Source organism: Zosterops lateralis (assembly GCF_965231275.1).
Source record: "Zosterops lateralis genome assembly, chromosome: 1".
Classification (NCBI taxonomy): domain Eukaryota; kingdom Metazoa; phylum Chordata; class Aves; order Passeriformes; family Zosteropidae; genus Zosterops; species Zosterops lateralis.
This window is the reverse complement of record NC_139762.1, coordinates 131,991,497-132,008,229: the sequence shown is the minus strand read 5'-3', so window position 1 is coordinate 132,008,229 and position 16,733 is coordinate 131,991,497. Positions and strand designations below refer to the sequence as shown.

Sequence of the window (16,733 nt, the reverse complement as noted above, 5' to 3'; positions counted from 1 at the left end):
TTGTATGTATATAGAAGGTTCCTATTTGAAAATAAAGGTTACACACTCAAGTGTTCAAAAACTTGCAAACAGCACAACCTGAACCCAGTTTTCACATTCTGTTGGGTATAGTCATTAGGTACATGATTAAGAATTGTATTTCTGTAGGCTTCCTTGCCTGTTCACAGAATGGACTGTGTCAACTCCATGAGTCACTATTCAGTATTTTCTTTCCACCTCTTTGTTCAGTAAGAGAGCTACGCCTTGTTCTCAGCACATTTTTTTAAACTATTTTGAATTAATTAGCTAATTTTTTTTCCTCTGGTGCTCATTGTGATAGTATCTGAGTACCTACAAGATGTAATTATGTTTCACAACATCTTTGTGAGACAAAAAGTTGGTGTAATCTCCACTTTCTAGGAGATAAAGTGCGAGTTGAGGCAAAGAGAACAACACCAAAAAGCCCTACTTTTATGGAAGGTGCAGACTGAATCATGGAGGACTGCATTGTCTCAGTGCTTTAGGATACTGGGCAGTTAATCTTTCCCAACCACAACTTCCAGTTACACCCATGAGTGTTCACTATTAATACAAATGAGACCGAATCACAAGTCAGGCGCTCAGACAAGTGTTTATTGCTGAAAGTTGGGGTTAAATGACTTTCTTTGTATCACAGGGAGACTCCAGAAGACATGCAAGTAAAGTCCTGTTTTTAAAGGCATTTATTCAGTTTATCTAACCACAAGATTGGACTGTCTGTCCTTGCAGCCTTGTCCATCCCACACCTTTTGCAATTTACTATAAAGCAGTGCAGGGATGGCAGAGGCAGCAGCAGCCTTTTTTCCTGCCACTTTTCTTGCCTTTCCAGCAGTTCAGTTCTCTGCACTGAATGAGCAAGAGGTCCCACGGTAGTGTAGTGCAGCATGTTGTCTCTAAAGAATTTATCATAAACGTATATGCACAGTGGGGCAGATCAGGCCACTGGAACACCGTATTTTTGACATCTTCAAACTTTGCTTGACTTCACAACCTTAGAACCATTCACTTGATGAAGATGGGTCATAGGCATGGTGGGAAGGTGGGTAGTGTAGTTTTGTACCACAAGGTTGTTAATCTTTTGAGTTTTGGAGCAAATAACATTTCTAAAAAGATTATTCCATATAATTTGGTATTTTCATCTCTGTAAGACAGGATTGAAAACCTTATCTTTCCCCTTTAAAGTAGTAAAGCAAATTACTGCATTAAGACATCATTGCATTCATTGTACACCATTAGTGTCAAGGCATGCAGTGTTTTGCCCAGTGAGTTTTCCACAAATTTTCTGACAGCAAAGAAATTGAAGGACTGAAAATTTTTTGGGTTGAAGAGCAGAAGGTACTGAGGGGACTTCAGGGAAAGCGATACGATGATTGAAGCTTTAGCTCCTGCTTTGCCTGTGTAGACTTGTCCACTAGAAGATATTTGTCTGATTCTGGGTCTTCTGCTGGTCCTAAACTCAGAATTGATTTGGGTTTGTCTTGCAGGGAATGTGTAGAAGCATCCGTGACTTACAGGGACAAGGTATTCTGCAAACCTGAGATATTCTAGAATACGTGGTTTTATTGCAAGGGTCATGGGTAGAAAGGGCCTTCCCTTCAGCCACCAGCCTCGGCTGAAGGGAAGTCCCAGAGAGAGAACGAGAGAGAGAGCAGAGGATAAGCTGGCAAAGAAGAGGGGAGAGAGCTAGAGAAACGTGGCAGGGGTCAGAGTGCAGGGGGAAGAGAGAAGAGAAGAGCAGAGAGGGGGCAAACCAAGAGAGAGGAGAAGAGCAGGGAAGAGAAGTGGGCCAAGAGAGTGAGGTCCAGGTTACAATACATTATATCTCCTTTTGTGATGAATATTCTAATTTACAGTGACCAACCAATACAAGACACACAACCCTATAGAATCTACATACAGCCTATAAGAACTACTACATTACCATGTGTTATATTTTAAACCCTAAAAACTACTCTTTAGACTTTTCTGTTTTGCTACATTGACCTTTGGATTCCTTAGCGAGCAGAAAGGCATTGTTCAATCAAAAGGGATTCTCCTTCAGCTGGCTAGGCTATTGTCTTTAGGTTATACAGCAACTAAGACTTGGTATCCTACAACTCAAAGTACGCTTTCATTTCGATTACAGGTTTCATATTTTCAGAATCTTTTGCTAAGCAATCATATTTATAAGGTTTCCCTGATTCATCTTTCCCAACATCTCCCCCGTTCTGTTGAACAACTAAAATACTAGAAATCGTCCTACTAGTTATTTTTTGCACACACTGAAGTATACAGGGTATTGTTACTAAAACTACAATTATTACTATTAAAATAATCAAACCTATTTTACAGAGTTCCTTTAGCCAAGGTGCAAAGCTCAAACCGTTAAACAAATTGTCTAGGCAAGATGGGTCATCTGTTGTGATTTGGTTAGGCAAATTTCTTAAATTTTGTAACTGTTTATAAATAGAAACAGAATTATTAGACAAGTTTATGTGGCCAATAGTTTTCAAAAGTAACATTGTCAAAACCTTCTGGGAAAGGTACTCCAGCTAAACAGTTTGAGAAGGGTTTGTTAGGGTTCATTTCAGATGAGCAGATGGTGTCAGAGCCTGCAGACCTGGCTAAAACAACCCAGACATTTGTTTTTGGTTGATCTACGGGTAAAGCTTCACTACAAAAACTAAAAACAAAACGGTAAACACAACATGCATTCACACAAATAACGAAAGTCCAGTTTTTTTCTTGAGCTGTTTCTTGCAGGCCATCTTCTTCTGATGAATCTGTGCAGTTCAGGGTTGGGTGCTTGCCTCTTAGCTTCTGTTTGGAAGGTAACTGGCTGGTGTGGGGATGTTCTTTCAGTTTGGTCTTTTTGTTGTTTAAAAAATGTCTATAAATGGGGGGATCAGGCTCCTCTGCAGAGCCGTTCAAGTAATTATAAAAGTACAAGGCTATATTCAACTTTCTTTGAGGTGTAGCCTGAGTTTCTCCCCCTTTCGGATGATGAAAAATGCGTTTTAAAGTTTGATGTGTTATGTAGTGTGAGTTCATAAGAATTATGGTAGCAAGGTTTTTACAGTCATTAGGTGTGTGTCTTTCCAGGGTACTTTTCAGTAGTAGTTTAAAGTAAGGGGAGCAAAGCAGAAACACAGCAGTGGCTGGGCTGGGCTGGGCAGCAGCGGACAGGTCGGGCGGTGGCGGCTCGGGGGGTGCCATTGGCGTGAGCGCGGAGGAAGCGGGCAGCGATGGCATTGCCGTGGCAGTGGCGTGCGGCAGCGGCAGGGCTGTGTTTTGCTCGGAACCGGGAGGCCGTGGTGGATGCAGCGGTGGCGAGGCTGCGAGCACCGGGGGTGCCGCGGGTGCAACAGGAACGGGAGGCTGGGGTGGCACGGCAGGCTGGTGGGGTGGGGGTGCTAGCGGCGGGGTTGTAACAATGGCAGAGGCTGGCAGGACCGCCGGGGCGGGAGGAGGGGGCAGGGTCGCGGGGACAGCGATGCCGGCACTGGGCAGGGCGGCAGGGGCAGCCGGGGCGGCAGGAGGGGCAGCCGGGGCGGCCGGGGCCGGAGCGGCAGGAGGGGCTAGGGCGGGAGGAGCAGCCGGGGCAGCCGGGGCCAGGACCGCGGGGGGATGGGGAGGGGCTGCGGGGTCCGGTGGGGTGGCGGGTGCCGCGGTGGTTTGCGGGGCCGCGGCGGCCGGAGCAGGGAAAGGGGAGGCCACGTGCTCGGGGGTCGGCAGCGCACAGACTGGGTCGGGGAAAGCGGGGGCCGGCGGGGGCGGGGCCGCGAAAACAAGGCTCGCACGGGGCCGCGGGACCGGGGGAGCGGCTCCTGCAGCAAACAATTCAACGAGCGCCCTGCAAGCTGGGAGCAGCTCCGCAGCAGTCATATCCCGAAGGGAGATGTTATTAAAAAGCTTAACCCCGACTGTATCCCAAAAATCTTTGCTAAAAACGGCTGAACGGTCAGCATTTGGGAAGTTGCTCAGAGTCCAAGCTAGGAGTTGTTTTAGCTCTTCCTTAGGCAAATTACTTGAGCTGGATTTAAGTAAATCTTTTAACTGTTTATAGAGAATTCTGTCTGGAGCAGAATAACCTTGTCCCATGATAACACCGGTTGTTACTCACCTATCAGGGGGTCGAAAGAGGCTCGTCCGTCAGAGCTCCAATGTGCTGCTGGCCAAGCAGTTATGGGGCTCCACCCACCGTGGCCAGGTCCCTCTGTGCTCAGGACCCCACGGGATATCCACCAACCACGCAGCAAGGGCTCTCCAAGACTCCGGTTAGGCGCTGCTTTCAGCAACGTCTCGCCGAGCCTGGGGCCTGCCGCGGACAGATATTTACCGAGCTCCAATTCACGGGTCTCTGCAGCGACTCCGGGGATGGGCTCACCACGCGGTGGGGTCCTCTGAGAGCTCAGCTCCCGGGGCACCGCGGAAAATATTTTAAGAGCTATACCAACCGGGATGCCTTTCAGCAGCCCGAGTATGCTCCCTCCCACGCCAGCAAGCCCTCTAAGCTAGGCCTAAGGGTTGCCGCGGAAACACCTTTTAAGAGCTCCGAATTAGCGGTGCTTCGCAACGCTATCCGTGCTCACGGACGGCCGTTTGGGGTATAAAAAGAAAAAAAAGAAAAACAAAACAAAACAAAAACAACCGGCAGTTATAATTACCGTCAACGAAGTTCTACAGATGAAAAAACAGAGTCGGCTTCCTCACACGGGGCACCAGACTGTAGAAGCATCCGTGACTTACAGGGACAAGGTACTCTGCAAACCTGAGATATTCTAGAATACGTGGTTTTATTGCAAGGATCGTGGGTAGAAAGGGCCTTCCCTTCAGCCACCAGCCTCGGCTGAAGGGAAGTCCCAGAGAGAGAACGAGAGAGAGAGAAAGAGGGTAAGCTGGCACGAAGAGGGGAGAGAGCTAGAGAAACGTGGCAGGGGTCAGAGTGCAGGGGGAAGAGAGAAGAGAAGAGCAGAGAGGGGGCAAACCAAGAGAGAGGAGAAGAGCAGGGAAGAGAAGTGGGCCAAGAGAGCGAGGTCCAGGTTACAATACATTATATCTCCTTTTGTGATGAATATTCTAATTTACAGTGACCAACCAATACAAGACACACAACCCTATAGAATCTACATACAGCCTATAAGAACTACTACATTACCATGTGTTATATTTTAAACCCTAAAAACTACTCTTTAGACTTTTCTGTTTTGCTACATTGACCTTTGGATTCCTTAGCGAGCAGAAAGGCATTGTTCAATCAAAAGGGATTCTCCTTCAGCTGGCTAGGCTATTGTCTTTAGGTTATACAGCAACTAAGACTTGGTATCCTACAACTCAAAGTACGCTTTCATTTCGATTACAGGTTTCATATTTTCAGAATCTTTTGCTAAGCAATCATATTTATAAGGTTTCCCTGATTCATCTTTCCCAACAGGAATGATCTGTGAAATGGATCCGGGTCAGGAGCTTAACTACCTCCATCTCTTATGTTGCACTTAAATCTTCCATTCCAGCTCTCTTCACCTGTAAAGCAGCTACCAAACCTGGGTCTGTAAAATTTTATAGAACAGTGTAATAATCACAGTATTTTTAAGCTGACTATCTTTAAGGCCACCATGGTAGTCTTAAAAATTTAATTAGGGAAAAAGTTGAAGGATGGGGCAAATGGGCTCTGTTTACCAGGACATTGTGTTTATGTGAGTGCCCTTCATGTCTTTGTGCAGTCAGTGCCCTTCTGTGCTCAACTGCTTGCCATTTTTTATGTAGCAATGCCATACTGTCTTTAGTTGGTTTCTTCTCTTGTCATTTTCCACTTCCATTTTCCCTGTCATTGCCTAATCAGCTCCTGTTCTCCTTTTTTCCTCCCAAGTTGTCCTGTTATTTGCCTCAGTGTTTTCCAGCTTTACATTTTCATAGTGAATCTTGCATTTTGAGGGTCAGAGATGAGAGGCAGTAAGGGTTTTTTTGCACCACCTCCTACTCAGAAATTTCCAACTCTGTCTGGTCCTTGACTCTTACACTGGACCCCAGTCCCAGTTTGCTTGAGTGGTTTTCCCCAACCACCCTCCTAACATATCCTGTTGTCTTCTTCCTCTTTTACTCTCTACCTGGTTTCTAGCCTTTCCCTGCATGCTCTGCTTCCAGCTCAGACTTACAGTCTTTTACTCAGTTGCCAGTTTTCCACTGGTTCAACATCAACATCTTCCTTTCCAGCAAAAGTCTTTCCTGAAAGGCTTCATCTTTTCTTTGTAGCTGGTCCTTGTCCCTTCTGCCATTCTTGCCTGTCTGGTGCCAGGAGAGGGGAAGATGGTCTGAAGGAGAGGGCTGTGGAAAAATTCCCTGCTGGAATTGCGGAAGAAACTCAACTTTGGTCTGAGCAATGAAAGCTGTGACTACAGGGAAATCTATTCTTGGCCTCAGAGCATGTCCAGTGTGGTAATCCTCAAGAAATTAAGCTGTAGAGACTGCAAACTGCATTTATTTCTAAGAGCTTTTAGCTTTCAGGAATGGTAAAAGTTTTACCTTAGAAAAAAAAAAAAAAAAAAAAAAGTAGTGTTATCTACTCCGCAGATTTTTAGATTCTTTTCTGGAGTATTGAATTAGTAGAGCTTCTACAAGGAGAACAAGTTCATTGTGGCTAAGACTGGATGAATCTGTAATTTTTTTTTTTCTTATAAACAGTGATTTTTCTTTAACTGCCAGTTTTTATCGACATTGTGCGTGTGTGTGAATACGTGTGCTTGAACTGAGACACGAGCGTGGAAGGTGTACTATGGACTCATGAAGACCTGGCAAAGTCATTAGCTTTGTAAAATAAAATCTACTGGAGGAAATCCCCACAGTATTGTGTGGTCAGGAATCTAGTGGCTAGTTTGATTGGCATTTCAGATTATTAAAAGATTTTGGAACGAATTTTATTTTTTTTAATTATCATTTGCATTTTTGTTAAAAAAAAAATTTGATTTAGAACAATGATTTGTTTCCCAAAGGAAATAGTCCTGCTTGAAATAGCAGTCTTTGGGTGAGTTCGTTGTCTATGCTCATACATGCAAAATGAATTACAAATACATTTTGTCTTGGAAAGAGAGGTACAAAGCACCGGGTTGTAATCAAATGACTCTGAAATGTAATCCCAGCTGTCATTGATTCCTGTAGGTTTAGTGCAAGGCAGCTTGACTCTTAGTGTTTGCACTCCTCCTGAAGTCTCACAGAAGTGCCATGGGAAGAGTTATTACATATTTTTCCATCTTGGAGGCACACTGATATACATTTACATGTTAGCATAGTATTAAGTTTATGATTAGACTGAAATAGCTTTGCAAGTGAAAGATAATGCTATCTGACTCATATTTCTTTAAATATTCCTGGATATCTTAGGAGTGTGTGACATATAGATCTTTCATAGATACCTAGACATTTAACTGCTACGTAAATGTCTGTTCTCAAAATGTTATGAATTGATTTAATTCAGGAACTTTTTGATTACTTCCTCTGCTCAGAAGAAGGAGATGGTTCTGGCTCCATGGAGCAGACTGATGGCACTCTGGGCAGAGTCACTGCAGAGGCTACAGCAGAGCACTGGCATTGAGTTTGGGCTATGATTCATTCAAAGCCTCAGTCCCCTTTTACTGCAGTTCAGATTTTTTATTTGCCTCCCTCTACTTCTTAATTGTTCTTTAATTGCTATGGAGTGCAACTTGAATCAAAGTTGTCCTCTCTAAGCTGTGGTTTTTGCATTGTGACAATACTTTTTACTGAGAAGATTCAGAGCAGTTGAGTGAAAACTCGCCTGTCGTTTCACATATGCTTATGTCGTGGAAGTTCAGGTGTGGAGATGATGGGTAACATAGGACCCATGGTTTATAAATCACCCCAACGTAACATTAGCTGCTACAAGAAAATGGGCAGCCTCCCAGTCTTCTTGGTCCAAACTGCACATACCCCTTCCCTTTATTGACTGTAGTTGGTGATGGGATTCACTGAGCTGGCTTTCCTGCAGCTGGCGGATGAGAAGCAAAGCAGGAGAGGGAAGGAAAGGAAAGGTGAGCTCATGGGCTTTGGCAGCAGGCTGCAGTTGGATGGGGTTAAGCCATGCATGAAACCACACCCAGGCCAAGGTGCCAGTGCCCGGGTCAGTGGAGCATGTCCCTCAATCCTCAGGGAATGTGCGTGTACTGACAGTGCTGCAGCCCACAGTGCCCTGAAAGTGAACGCTTGAGGTACCTTGGGGAGTCTTTCATAATGCAGCTGCTTTCTTGCCACATTGGGAGTAACCTAACGCACTTAATCAATGCATTTTCTCTAAATCCTGATCATCAGAAACTGGTTAAACTAGTTTGCCATTGGAATGCTCCCCGTCCCCTCTCCTGGATCCCATCCCAATTTCTGTAAATCATCACCTTTTCCTCGTATCAGCAAAGCTATGGTTTATATCTTGAAACCTAAGCCCTTGTTTTCTCAACCACAGAGAGAAAGCTTTATTTGTGGAAGCTTTGCAAAGCCTTGTTAGCCATGACTTTGAAGTTCCCAAGCCCTTCCTTTTGGGAGGAGAGCCATGCCTCTTGCTACTGTTTCTTCATGGTTAAGCAAACCTCCCTGCCAGGCTGGGCTTTTGCTGCTTGGAAGAGGAATGAGTGGGCATGATTTCCTGATGTTTCTCATACCACAGCATGGTTGCTGTTACTTATTATTTTCACTCCAAACTGATTAAGAGCAGAGCTCAGAAGGTACAATTGCAGTTTCTCTTCCAGGGTCTCAGCAAATCCAGCTCTATTTCAGCTACTCTCTATGGTCTCTGAAGGGGTTTCTGTTGAATCCACTGCTCACTGTACCCCTATATCAAACACTGAACTTAGTTCCTATGCATAACATTGCATTCTCATTTCAATTCCTGAAAAGCCCATGACACTGTATTTATTGAGTTTGAATATTCTGCTATTGCACTGGAATAATCTTTAAAGTTAAATAGGTATCAAGCTGAATACAAACAAAACTGATAAGATAAAAAGGAGGTTGAATGCAAGTACCTAATCAGCATTGTTGGTGAACAGGTTTAGGTTTTCTATGCAAGGAAATTATATGGAAGATAATTTTGAGACAATGTAATTATTTTTAGATAAAAATGTTTAATTAAAACACCTTACACTTTTATCTGAAACTCTACCGCAGTTATTGGGAAAAGAAAGATAATTATATGTAGGATAGAAACAAATTGTTATTGAATATTTCTGTAAACAGAAGTTATGGTAATTCAGAAAACAAATTGAAGGGAGAAATCTGAACATTGCAGAGGCTATAATTTTTCATTTTCCCCATAAGAACATGGTGGTATTGCATGGAATATTCATGCCCAGTTTGCTTCTTACTGGGAACAGGTTGCTTTGGAAATCTTTTTCAGCAAAAGTCACTATTACAAAAGGCTATAATTTCCAGCTTTGTTTCTGAATTATTGGTTTTCTAATTATTTTAAATGAAGCAGGGATAAGACAAATTTGAACACTTTTATTGACTTAAAAGTTAAGCTACTGGTGATTTAGATAATACCATCCAGGATGCCCTGAGTAAAAGAGCAATGACCATAAAACAGATCTCAGGGGTCACCAAACTCATGTGGGAGGTCAGTGAAGGAAACAAAGAGGTGGTCATTTGTTTATGGATGGCCATCCTTCAAGAGAGAAGAAAATTCTGCAGTGAAATCTCCAGTTCTTGCAGTAATAGTTTAAAATCTTAATAGGTGGAAATAGTTGTTGATTAAACCAAGAGAATAATTTTGAAAAACAAAAAACTCCCCTCATCTTGTATTATCTGTTGAATCAATTTACAATTAGAAGCTCAATATAGAATAAAATTAATCTTTTGCAAGGTACAGCTTTCCTCTCTTCCCCCCTCTCTCTTTCACTTCTCTAAATCTTATCTCTTGTGATTTTTGAAGATCCAGTAGAGCCTTTAAACTCTTTTTCAGAGCTGCAAGGATTTTTTTGTTGCTGTCTGGTTCATTTACCAAGATTCATCTACAAAGAATTCCCTACATTTCGAAAAGAGTTGCTCTGTTCCATATTCTTATCCTTCTGTGAAATGCCAGTGCTCAGTAGCTGTTCTGTTAATTCCTTGGGGATGGGGACACATCTGCTGCATGAAACTACAGATGTTGGCTAATGCACTGAAGAAACATCTACGTATGGAGAATCCTGTCTGCTTTAGGCACTGCATTAGCATAGTTTTATACAGACAACATGGCTTTTGGAATGTTTTTGAAAGAAAATTCAGCTCAATAAATACAGCATTTTTCATTTAGATAATACCTTTTAAGTAAACACTAGTCTGAAAAATTGCACCCATTTTAGGCATGTAACTTAAGAGAATTTTGCAGTTTTAAGAATATGTAGACTTGATGTTGAACTGGCAAAGCTGCTCCTGTGTCAGACTATTACTGTGAGCAAGAATTTCCTCTTGCTGCTTCTCCTTTAAATACCAGCAACTTGCAAATTTTGGAAAGGTTAGTCTGTGGCATAAGCGCTTTTCTGTAACAGATTTGTATAGTGTTGAATCCCAGATGGAATCAATGGAGCAAACCAATTTAAGCTTTTAACCAGCATGCAAGGGTATTTTAATGAAAATTAGTCTGATTCTCCTTTTGAAGCTGTGCATGTGCTGAAAAGGAATGCTACAGATATTCCTTTAGGTAATGCTGGTGACTTCTCTACCATTACTTGTCTCAGGTTGCTAACTCTTGAAAGCATGTGTTTGTTGTTAATCGATGTTATAATCAACTGCTGTCTGTTCTATTATCATTTCTTAACCTTATTAACCTAAATATTACCTAAGTATTAACCTAAATATTTACATCCATGACACTTATAACCGGGTAACTGCTGACAAATCTAAATCAATGTAAGCCTAGTAACACTGTTTGAGTTGGTGCATACTCAAGAGATTGTCTGCTTCAAGATTTGCACAATTACTTACTTTTGAAGGGTGCAAGGAAAGGAGTTAAAATTATATTCTGTATTATTATTACAGTTATGGTTATTTTGCCACTTAGTACAGATGACTTCAGCTCCAGATCTGAAGTCCAGATTCCTGGACTCCTTTGTTCCCTTTTCTGAGTTCTGTGTTCCTGTCCTTGCTTTCAGAACACTGCCCAGCACCATCTCATGAGGACCCTGTTTTCATTTTTTCCTGTGGTCGTTTCCCTTTTGCTTTTTTTATTCAGCCTTTCCTTTTATTCTTGTTCCATTCTTATTGTCTTGTGTATATGTCAAATTAGGAGGTCACTTACTAATGCAACAGGTAATCTGATTTCCCATACTTTCTGAAACAATGTAATGTTGTTTTGCTTTGTTTTGTTTTTTTCAGGGTGAGTCCTTATGTGGTGTTGTGTCTTATTCCAAACTTACCATAAGGACAGGAAATATACCACTTTGTTTATATAAGATTAAATGTATGGATTGTCCTTGATTTTTTTTGAAATGCAAAAGACTGTACACTTTATTAGGAGAACCTGAGATATTATTTGTTATTTTATTTCCCTTTTAGATGCACTGTGTTTGCCAACATCAGGGACTGCAAAGGAAGAAGCAGCTCAGGAAGCACCTGACTGCCTTGTGAAATATTTCAGTGTCGTGTGGTGTAAGGCATCAAAGAAAAAGCACAAGAAGTGGGAAGGCGATGCTATTCTTATTACAAAAGGAAAGTCAGTAATACTGAAAGATATGGAAGGCAAAGACATTGGCAGAGGTACTGCAGGTTTGCATACTTGCTCAAGGGAACACCTGGCAAAAAATCATTGTGCTTTGAATTAACAGAGATATTAGATATTTAGATATTTTAGTTCTTCATACCAATGTTGACCATGGGATGAAAAAACAGTAGAGATTTTGCGTTTGTTTTTGGTTTGTCTTTTTTCTCAGGATGGGGGGAAGACTGCAAGAAAGCTTTATATTTATTACATATAAGGCAGATGCCTGGAGGAGGCTGGAGCAGTATGAATAACATAATTCACAGAAACACCAAATGCTAGTCCAAAGAGAAGATCTGGAAATCAGCGGCTGTACTAATTCAGCAGAAATTCTAAATGAGAGATGAGTGATGGATTTTGGTTGCTCACATAATGCAGAAGTGAAGGAGTTAAAATTTGGGGAAAAGATACAGTCAGATTTCTTGTAAATATTTCAGTCAGCAGTAGGGCAATCAGGAATTTCAGAGGTTGGATCTCTACTTTTCAGCCAGTCAAACAGCTAAAAATATTATCTTTGTTGGAAAGACAGGCAAACAGCAACATCTTCCAGCCCAGCCAAAGTCAACTGTGTAGCAATTTTTAGTCTTGTAGTTTTAGCAGCAGCTGCTGCTGTAAGACATAGTTTGGGTTGATATCAGAGTTAAAAATAAGACTTGCAAACCATAGGCTGCTGTCAACTTGAAGCAGTAATTTTTTACTGAAAGTAAAGCAAGAATTAACTTTGATAATGGAGCCAAAGATATTCTGTAAGGGATTAGGATTGGACAATGTTTCTGCAAAGCGTAATTTGATTTATTTTAAGTCAGAGATGGCTGCTCTGCTCTTTTCTTACAATCGTGACATTGTGAGCCTTGTTAGGACCAGGCAGTTTTGATTTGCAAATCAATCTGTGACTTAGAAGTTAATTTGAATTTATTTATAGCAAAGCAATATATGTACAGACTTGCTTGTTTTTGGAAATGGCAGAGTGAAAGAGAGTAATGCCTGGAATGCATCAGCCACCACCCTGTTGTTCTTGTGTTTTTTTCAAGTCCTGTCTTCTTGAATTAGCAGCAAACACAATAGAAAAATGAACATTGTGATTTTCTCTGGTAAAAGTTTTTTTACCGTGTTGGATGGTGTCAGAGAGCACAATACCAATGTCATTAGTGCTAACTTGCACATTCAGAGCTGCTTTCAAGTCTTACTGATTATAAGAAAATAATAAATTGACCAATTTAAGCAGTGTGAGTTTTAAATTTCTGCAATTATTGAGCTCACTGAGTGGAAAAGAAAGGTCCAGTTGTGGTGCTTACCTCCAAAATTATATATAATACTGGGAAGTTTATAGTGAATGTGTATGAGCCTTTGGGATTATTATTTTTAAATGGGAAGAAAAAGGCAAAGGAAGAATTTTTCTTTTTTTTTGCTTCGGCTTACCAGGGCTGGATCAAGGATGGCACAAGGGAACCTAAATTCAGCACAGATTATAGCTCATTTTTGAGGCTGCAGAACATCTTTCTGTTCTCCCCTGCAATGTCCTAATTCCTTAATAATGCATTGCAAAGAATTTAGGACGTGCTCTCTTGTAAATTGCTGTATGTTACAGAAACGGTTATTTCTGGCAGCTGCATAAACAGTTGAGCTTTGTAGTTTTGCTTTTTTCCTTCCCAGTTTCCATCTATCCTTAAACCCATCCTGTCTTAGAATTAGACTCTTCTGACCAGAATCTGCACAGGTCAGATTCAGTATGTTCAGCTTTAAGCTATGTAGAGGTAATAACAGGAAACGAAAATGCAGAACAAAGGAGATCATAAATGCCCTCCCTAAGCATACTATTTAGGAAAACACATGTATTCTTATGTGTTCAGGCATCTTCAGCTCTTTCTTGATAGCAACTGCTCCTTCAAGAGCCAAACAAGGTTTGCTGTGTGCTTTCTGAATACTTTCAGAGGAGAGGAAGAAAAGTATTTCCCTTTCCCTTCTGGCCCGACTATTTTTCAGCCCTTGCTTAGACTGTGAACACCTCAGTAATTTTTTCCTCTTAAAGGAATTCAAATGCAGACCTTCGCCTTCCAATCTTTCACATTCCTAGAAGCAGCAGACCTGAGCTTTGCAAACAGCTTCCAGGAATCCTTATATTTGGTGGTTTTTGGATAAATTGTGCCTTGGGAGGCCTTGTTTCTTTCTTCACAGCTGAGTGATTTAACTGCTGGTCTACACAATCATGCCTTTTTTTTTTTTTTTTTTTTTTTTTTTTTTTTTTTTTTTTTTTTTTTTTTTAAATTTTGGTTTAGCCTGACTAAGGATCAAGCCTGTTTATCCAAATTTAGACAAATTCAACAATTGAGATAAAGAGTTCTGAAACAAAGATGTGGCTTTGACCTCTCTGAGTTAAGAAAATAAATTATATATGTCCTCTGTTTCTTACGTGAGAGGTTCAACCAGTAGAATGATATTTAAAAGAAGAAACCCCCAATCTTTCCTACATTGTTGTCTTAAAAGGAAGTGACAGCTGTAGCTGTATTTTGTAATGAGACCATAGTATTTGTTGCTGCACTGAGAATGCCCACCTGACCAAGCCCAACAACTATTGAAGTTACTCATAAATCTTGGCAATAATCAGAACATGCTCCAGAGCATATGTAAAAGTGAAGATTTCAGATGCATGTGAATCTTTAAGTGGAAAAAACCTAATTTAGAATTATTTTAGAAGTAGAATACACTATTTAGATCATTAGCAAGAGGGGTTAGGAGACTTCCTTTGGGGGCATGAAAGAAAAGGAAAAGGATGTAGGATGGGAAAGCCTTTGTGTAACAATTAAATGTTTCAGAATCAGTTACTTTTTCACAGTTTTCCCTTCCTGCAGAATTCTGGTGTTAATGAAGTAATGTGTGATGTGTGATCCTAATTATTTCATCTTATGTTCTTTTAGGTACTGGATATAAAGCTAAAGAGCTAGACAGTCTTGATGAAGGTCAAACACTGATGGTTGGCGGAAAAGAAATTGAAGTGATGGGTGTAATTTCAGCAGATGATTTCAGCAGTGGCAGGTGTTTTCAGGCTGGAATAGGCTCTCATGACACAGATGCAATTGCATTATCTCAAACTAATACAAAATCATTCTGTAAACCATTCAAAAATGTCTGTAAACCCAGTACTAAAGAGAATATGCTCAAAGATTCTCAAAGCTGCAAACCTCGCCATGATCCAAATGCTTCTAGTAAGATTGAATTTTTTTAAGTTTCTTTAAACATCCTCTGACTCTCAAATGATATTGAATGTGTAACCAAAATTTTCATGTTCCTTAATGTATTACTGAAGTATTTCTGGCATCCAGTACTAGTGTCTAACCATGTTAGGATTTTGATGTGTGTGTTTCTAACAAGTAAAATACTCTGCACTGCATAAAGTTTTTCAAAGTTGTTACAGATGGCTGTGGAAACACATTAGAGTAGTTTCTGAGAGTTTTGCCAAGGAAAATGAGTTTATTGATCATAGAAACAATCTGACACATACTAGAATTCTAGATGAGTTCCAGCTTCCCACTGGGATCAGTGAAATACAGCCATAATGTGGCAGCACAGAGGCTGCAGTGGAGGATCAGTAATAGACAAGTTGTGCCACTTCGAGAGAATTGCTTCTGTCAATGCCTGATCCTTCACAGCCAGTGAGTGTAACTACTGTACTCAAACTCAAATAGATTTGTTTTGGAATGAATGTTTAGTTTTATAGTGCGAGAAGTACTCTGTGCTGAAGAGCCATGAGAGTTCACATAATCTATAGGAACAGGCTGGTTAAGCAGTTGTGTAAGAGGGACCCTATAAACGTTTGATAGCTTCAATGAGTGGTGTTGATTATCTAAGCAGAACTACTCTTTTGTCTACAAACCATTTAGGAGCTATATTCTGCTGCTAGCTCTATCTTTCAGATGGAAGATAAAAGTGAGTCTAAAAAAATGTTGCTAAGCAGAGGAATGGTTATTTGAAAAAATACAACTTTTTTCTACATTCTTGCTATAATACCTGCATCCAAGTTCTTATCTTATATCCTGACATTATGGGACTTTTTGAAGTTGTTACCTGTCTGCTATATAAATAAACAATGAAATCTTAATCAATGGTAATTAGTGGTATCGCTGCCCATTTTGAAGAGCATCCTTATTAACACCAACTTCTGGTCTTAATTTAACTTGATTACATTTTATCTAAGAGTGTTCCTTCCTGAGATTGTGAGATGATGCTGCATTAGCATTCTGACTGAAAACCTGACCTAAAAAAGGCAATATATTCAGCACGTAAATTAACTTCTTTTCTGTTTCTGCACTAGTTTGTTAAAAAGTGACATTTTATGTTAGTTGTGTTCTGTGACTTCTGGTGAATTTGAATACCTCCTGTCAGATTTTGGGAGCCCTCAACACATCAATAGGTTGGAGTCTCTCAGTCTTTAGGTTTGCTTGCACAGGAGAATCACATTATTTAATGCCTGATTGCATAACCTCTTGGAGAAGTTACTGAGATACTTTACAAGACCAGGACCTTTATATTGGAACAGTCAGAGGTTTTCATGTTGAAGTCTATGATTATAGTTGATTAAAATGCAGCTTCTACAGAATGGAAAGCCAGCAGAACAGAGCACAGTGACAAAGATGTAAAACTGTATCTTCCACATACAATTGCTAAGCTTTTAGTCCAGTGTCTATCCAAGCCTTGTTTCTTCCTCATTTTCATCCAATTTCTTTGTTAGAAAAGTTACCTTTTTGTCACCACTGGCTCTTAAATACATACACATGCAATTTGATTTAATCCATCAGAACTCAACCCTTTGTCAGTAGCAAACAAAATCTCCCTAACTGATATAGGTCTTCAACCAGTCTATTCCCATGAATAAATTATCAGTATAGATCTAGTGACATAAAAATACCAGAAGCCATAAATTGTTTTCTCATTTCTGTCCTCTGACAATACAGCTTTTTAGTGAAGGTGTGTAGCAGTGGCTGAAGCAACCCAGTATGGACAT

General features: G+C 40.7%; 1 protein-coding gene across 6 annotated transcripts in view; it reads left to right on the top strand.

The window, feature by feature from the left end:
- The window catches only part of RAD54B (RAD54 homolog B), a gene marked incomplete at its 5' end in the record, with an annotated part of 64,423 nt that overhangs the window by 28,770 nt on the left and 18,920 nt on the right, over nucleotides 1–16,733 (top strand). For 2 of the 6 annotated variants that reach the window (XM_083857920.1, XM_083857924.1), the window contains 2 exons: nucleotides 11,533–11,733; nucleotides 14,650–14,937. In XM_083857920.1, coding sequence (XP_083714046.1) covers nucleotides 11,533–11,733; nucleotides 14,650–14,937 — 489 coding nt within the window. Of the gene's footprint in view, nucleotides 1–7,874; nucleotides 8,040–8,147; nucleotides 8,217–8,623; nucleotides 8,724–11,532; nucleotides 11,734–14,649; nucleotides 14,938–16,733 lie in introns of those variants that run through there. The other 4 variants (XM_083857921.1, XM_083857923.1, XM_083857925.1 and 1 more) reach the window with 4 other exon arrangements.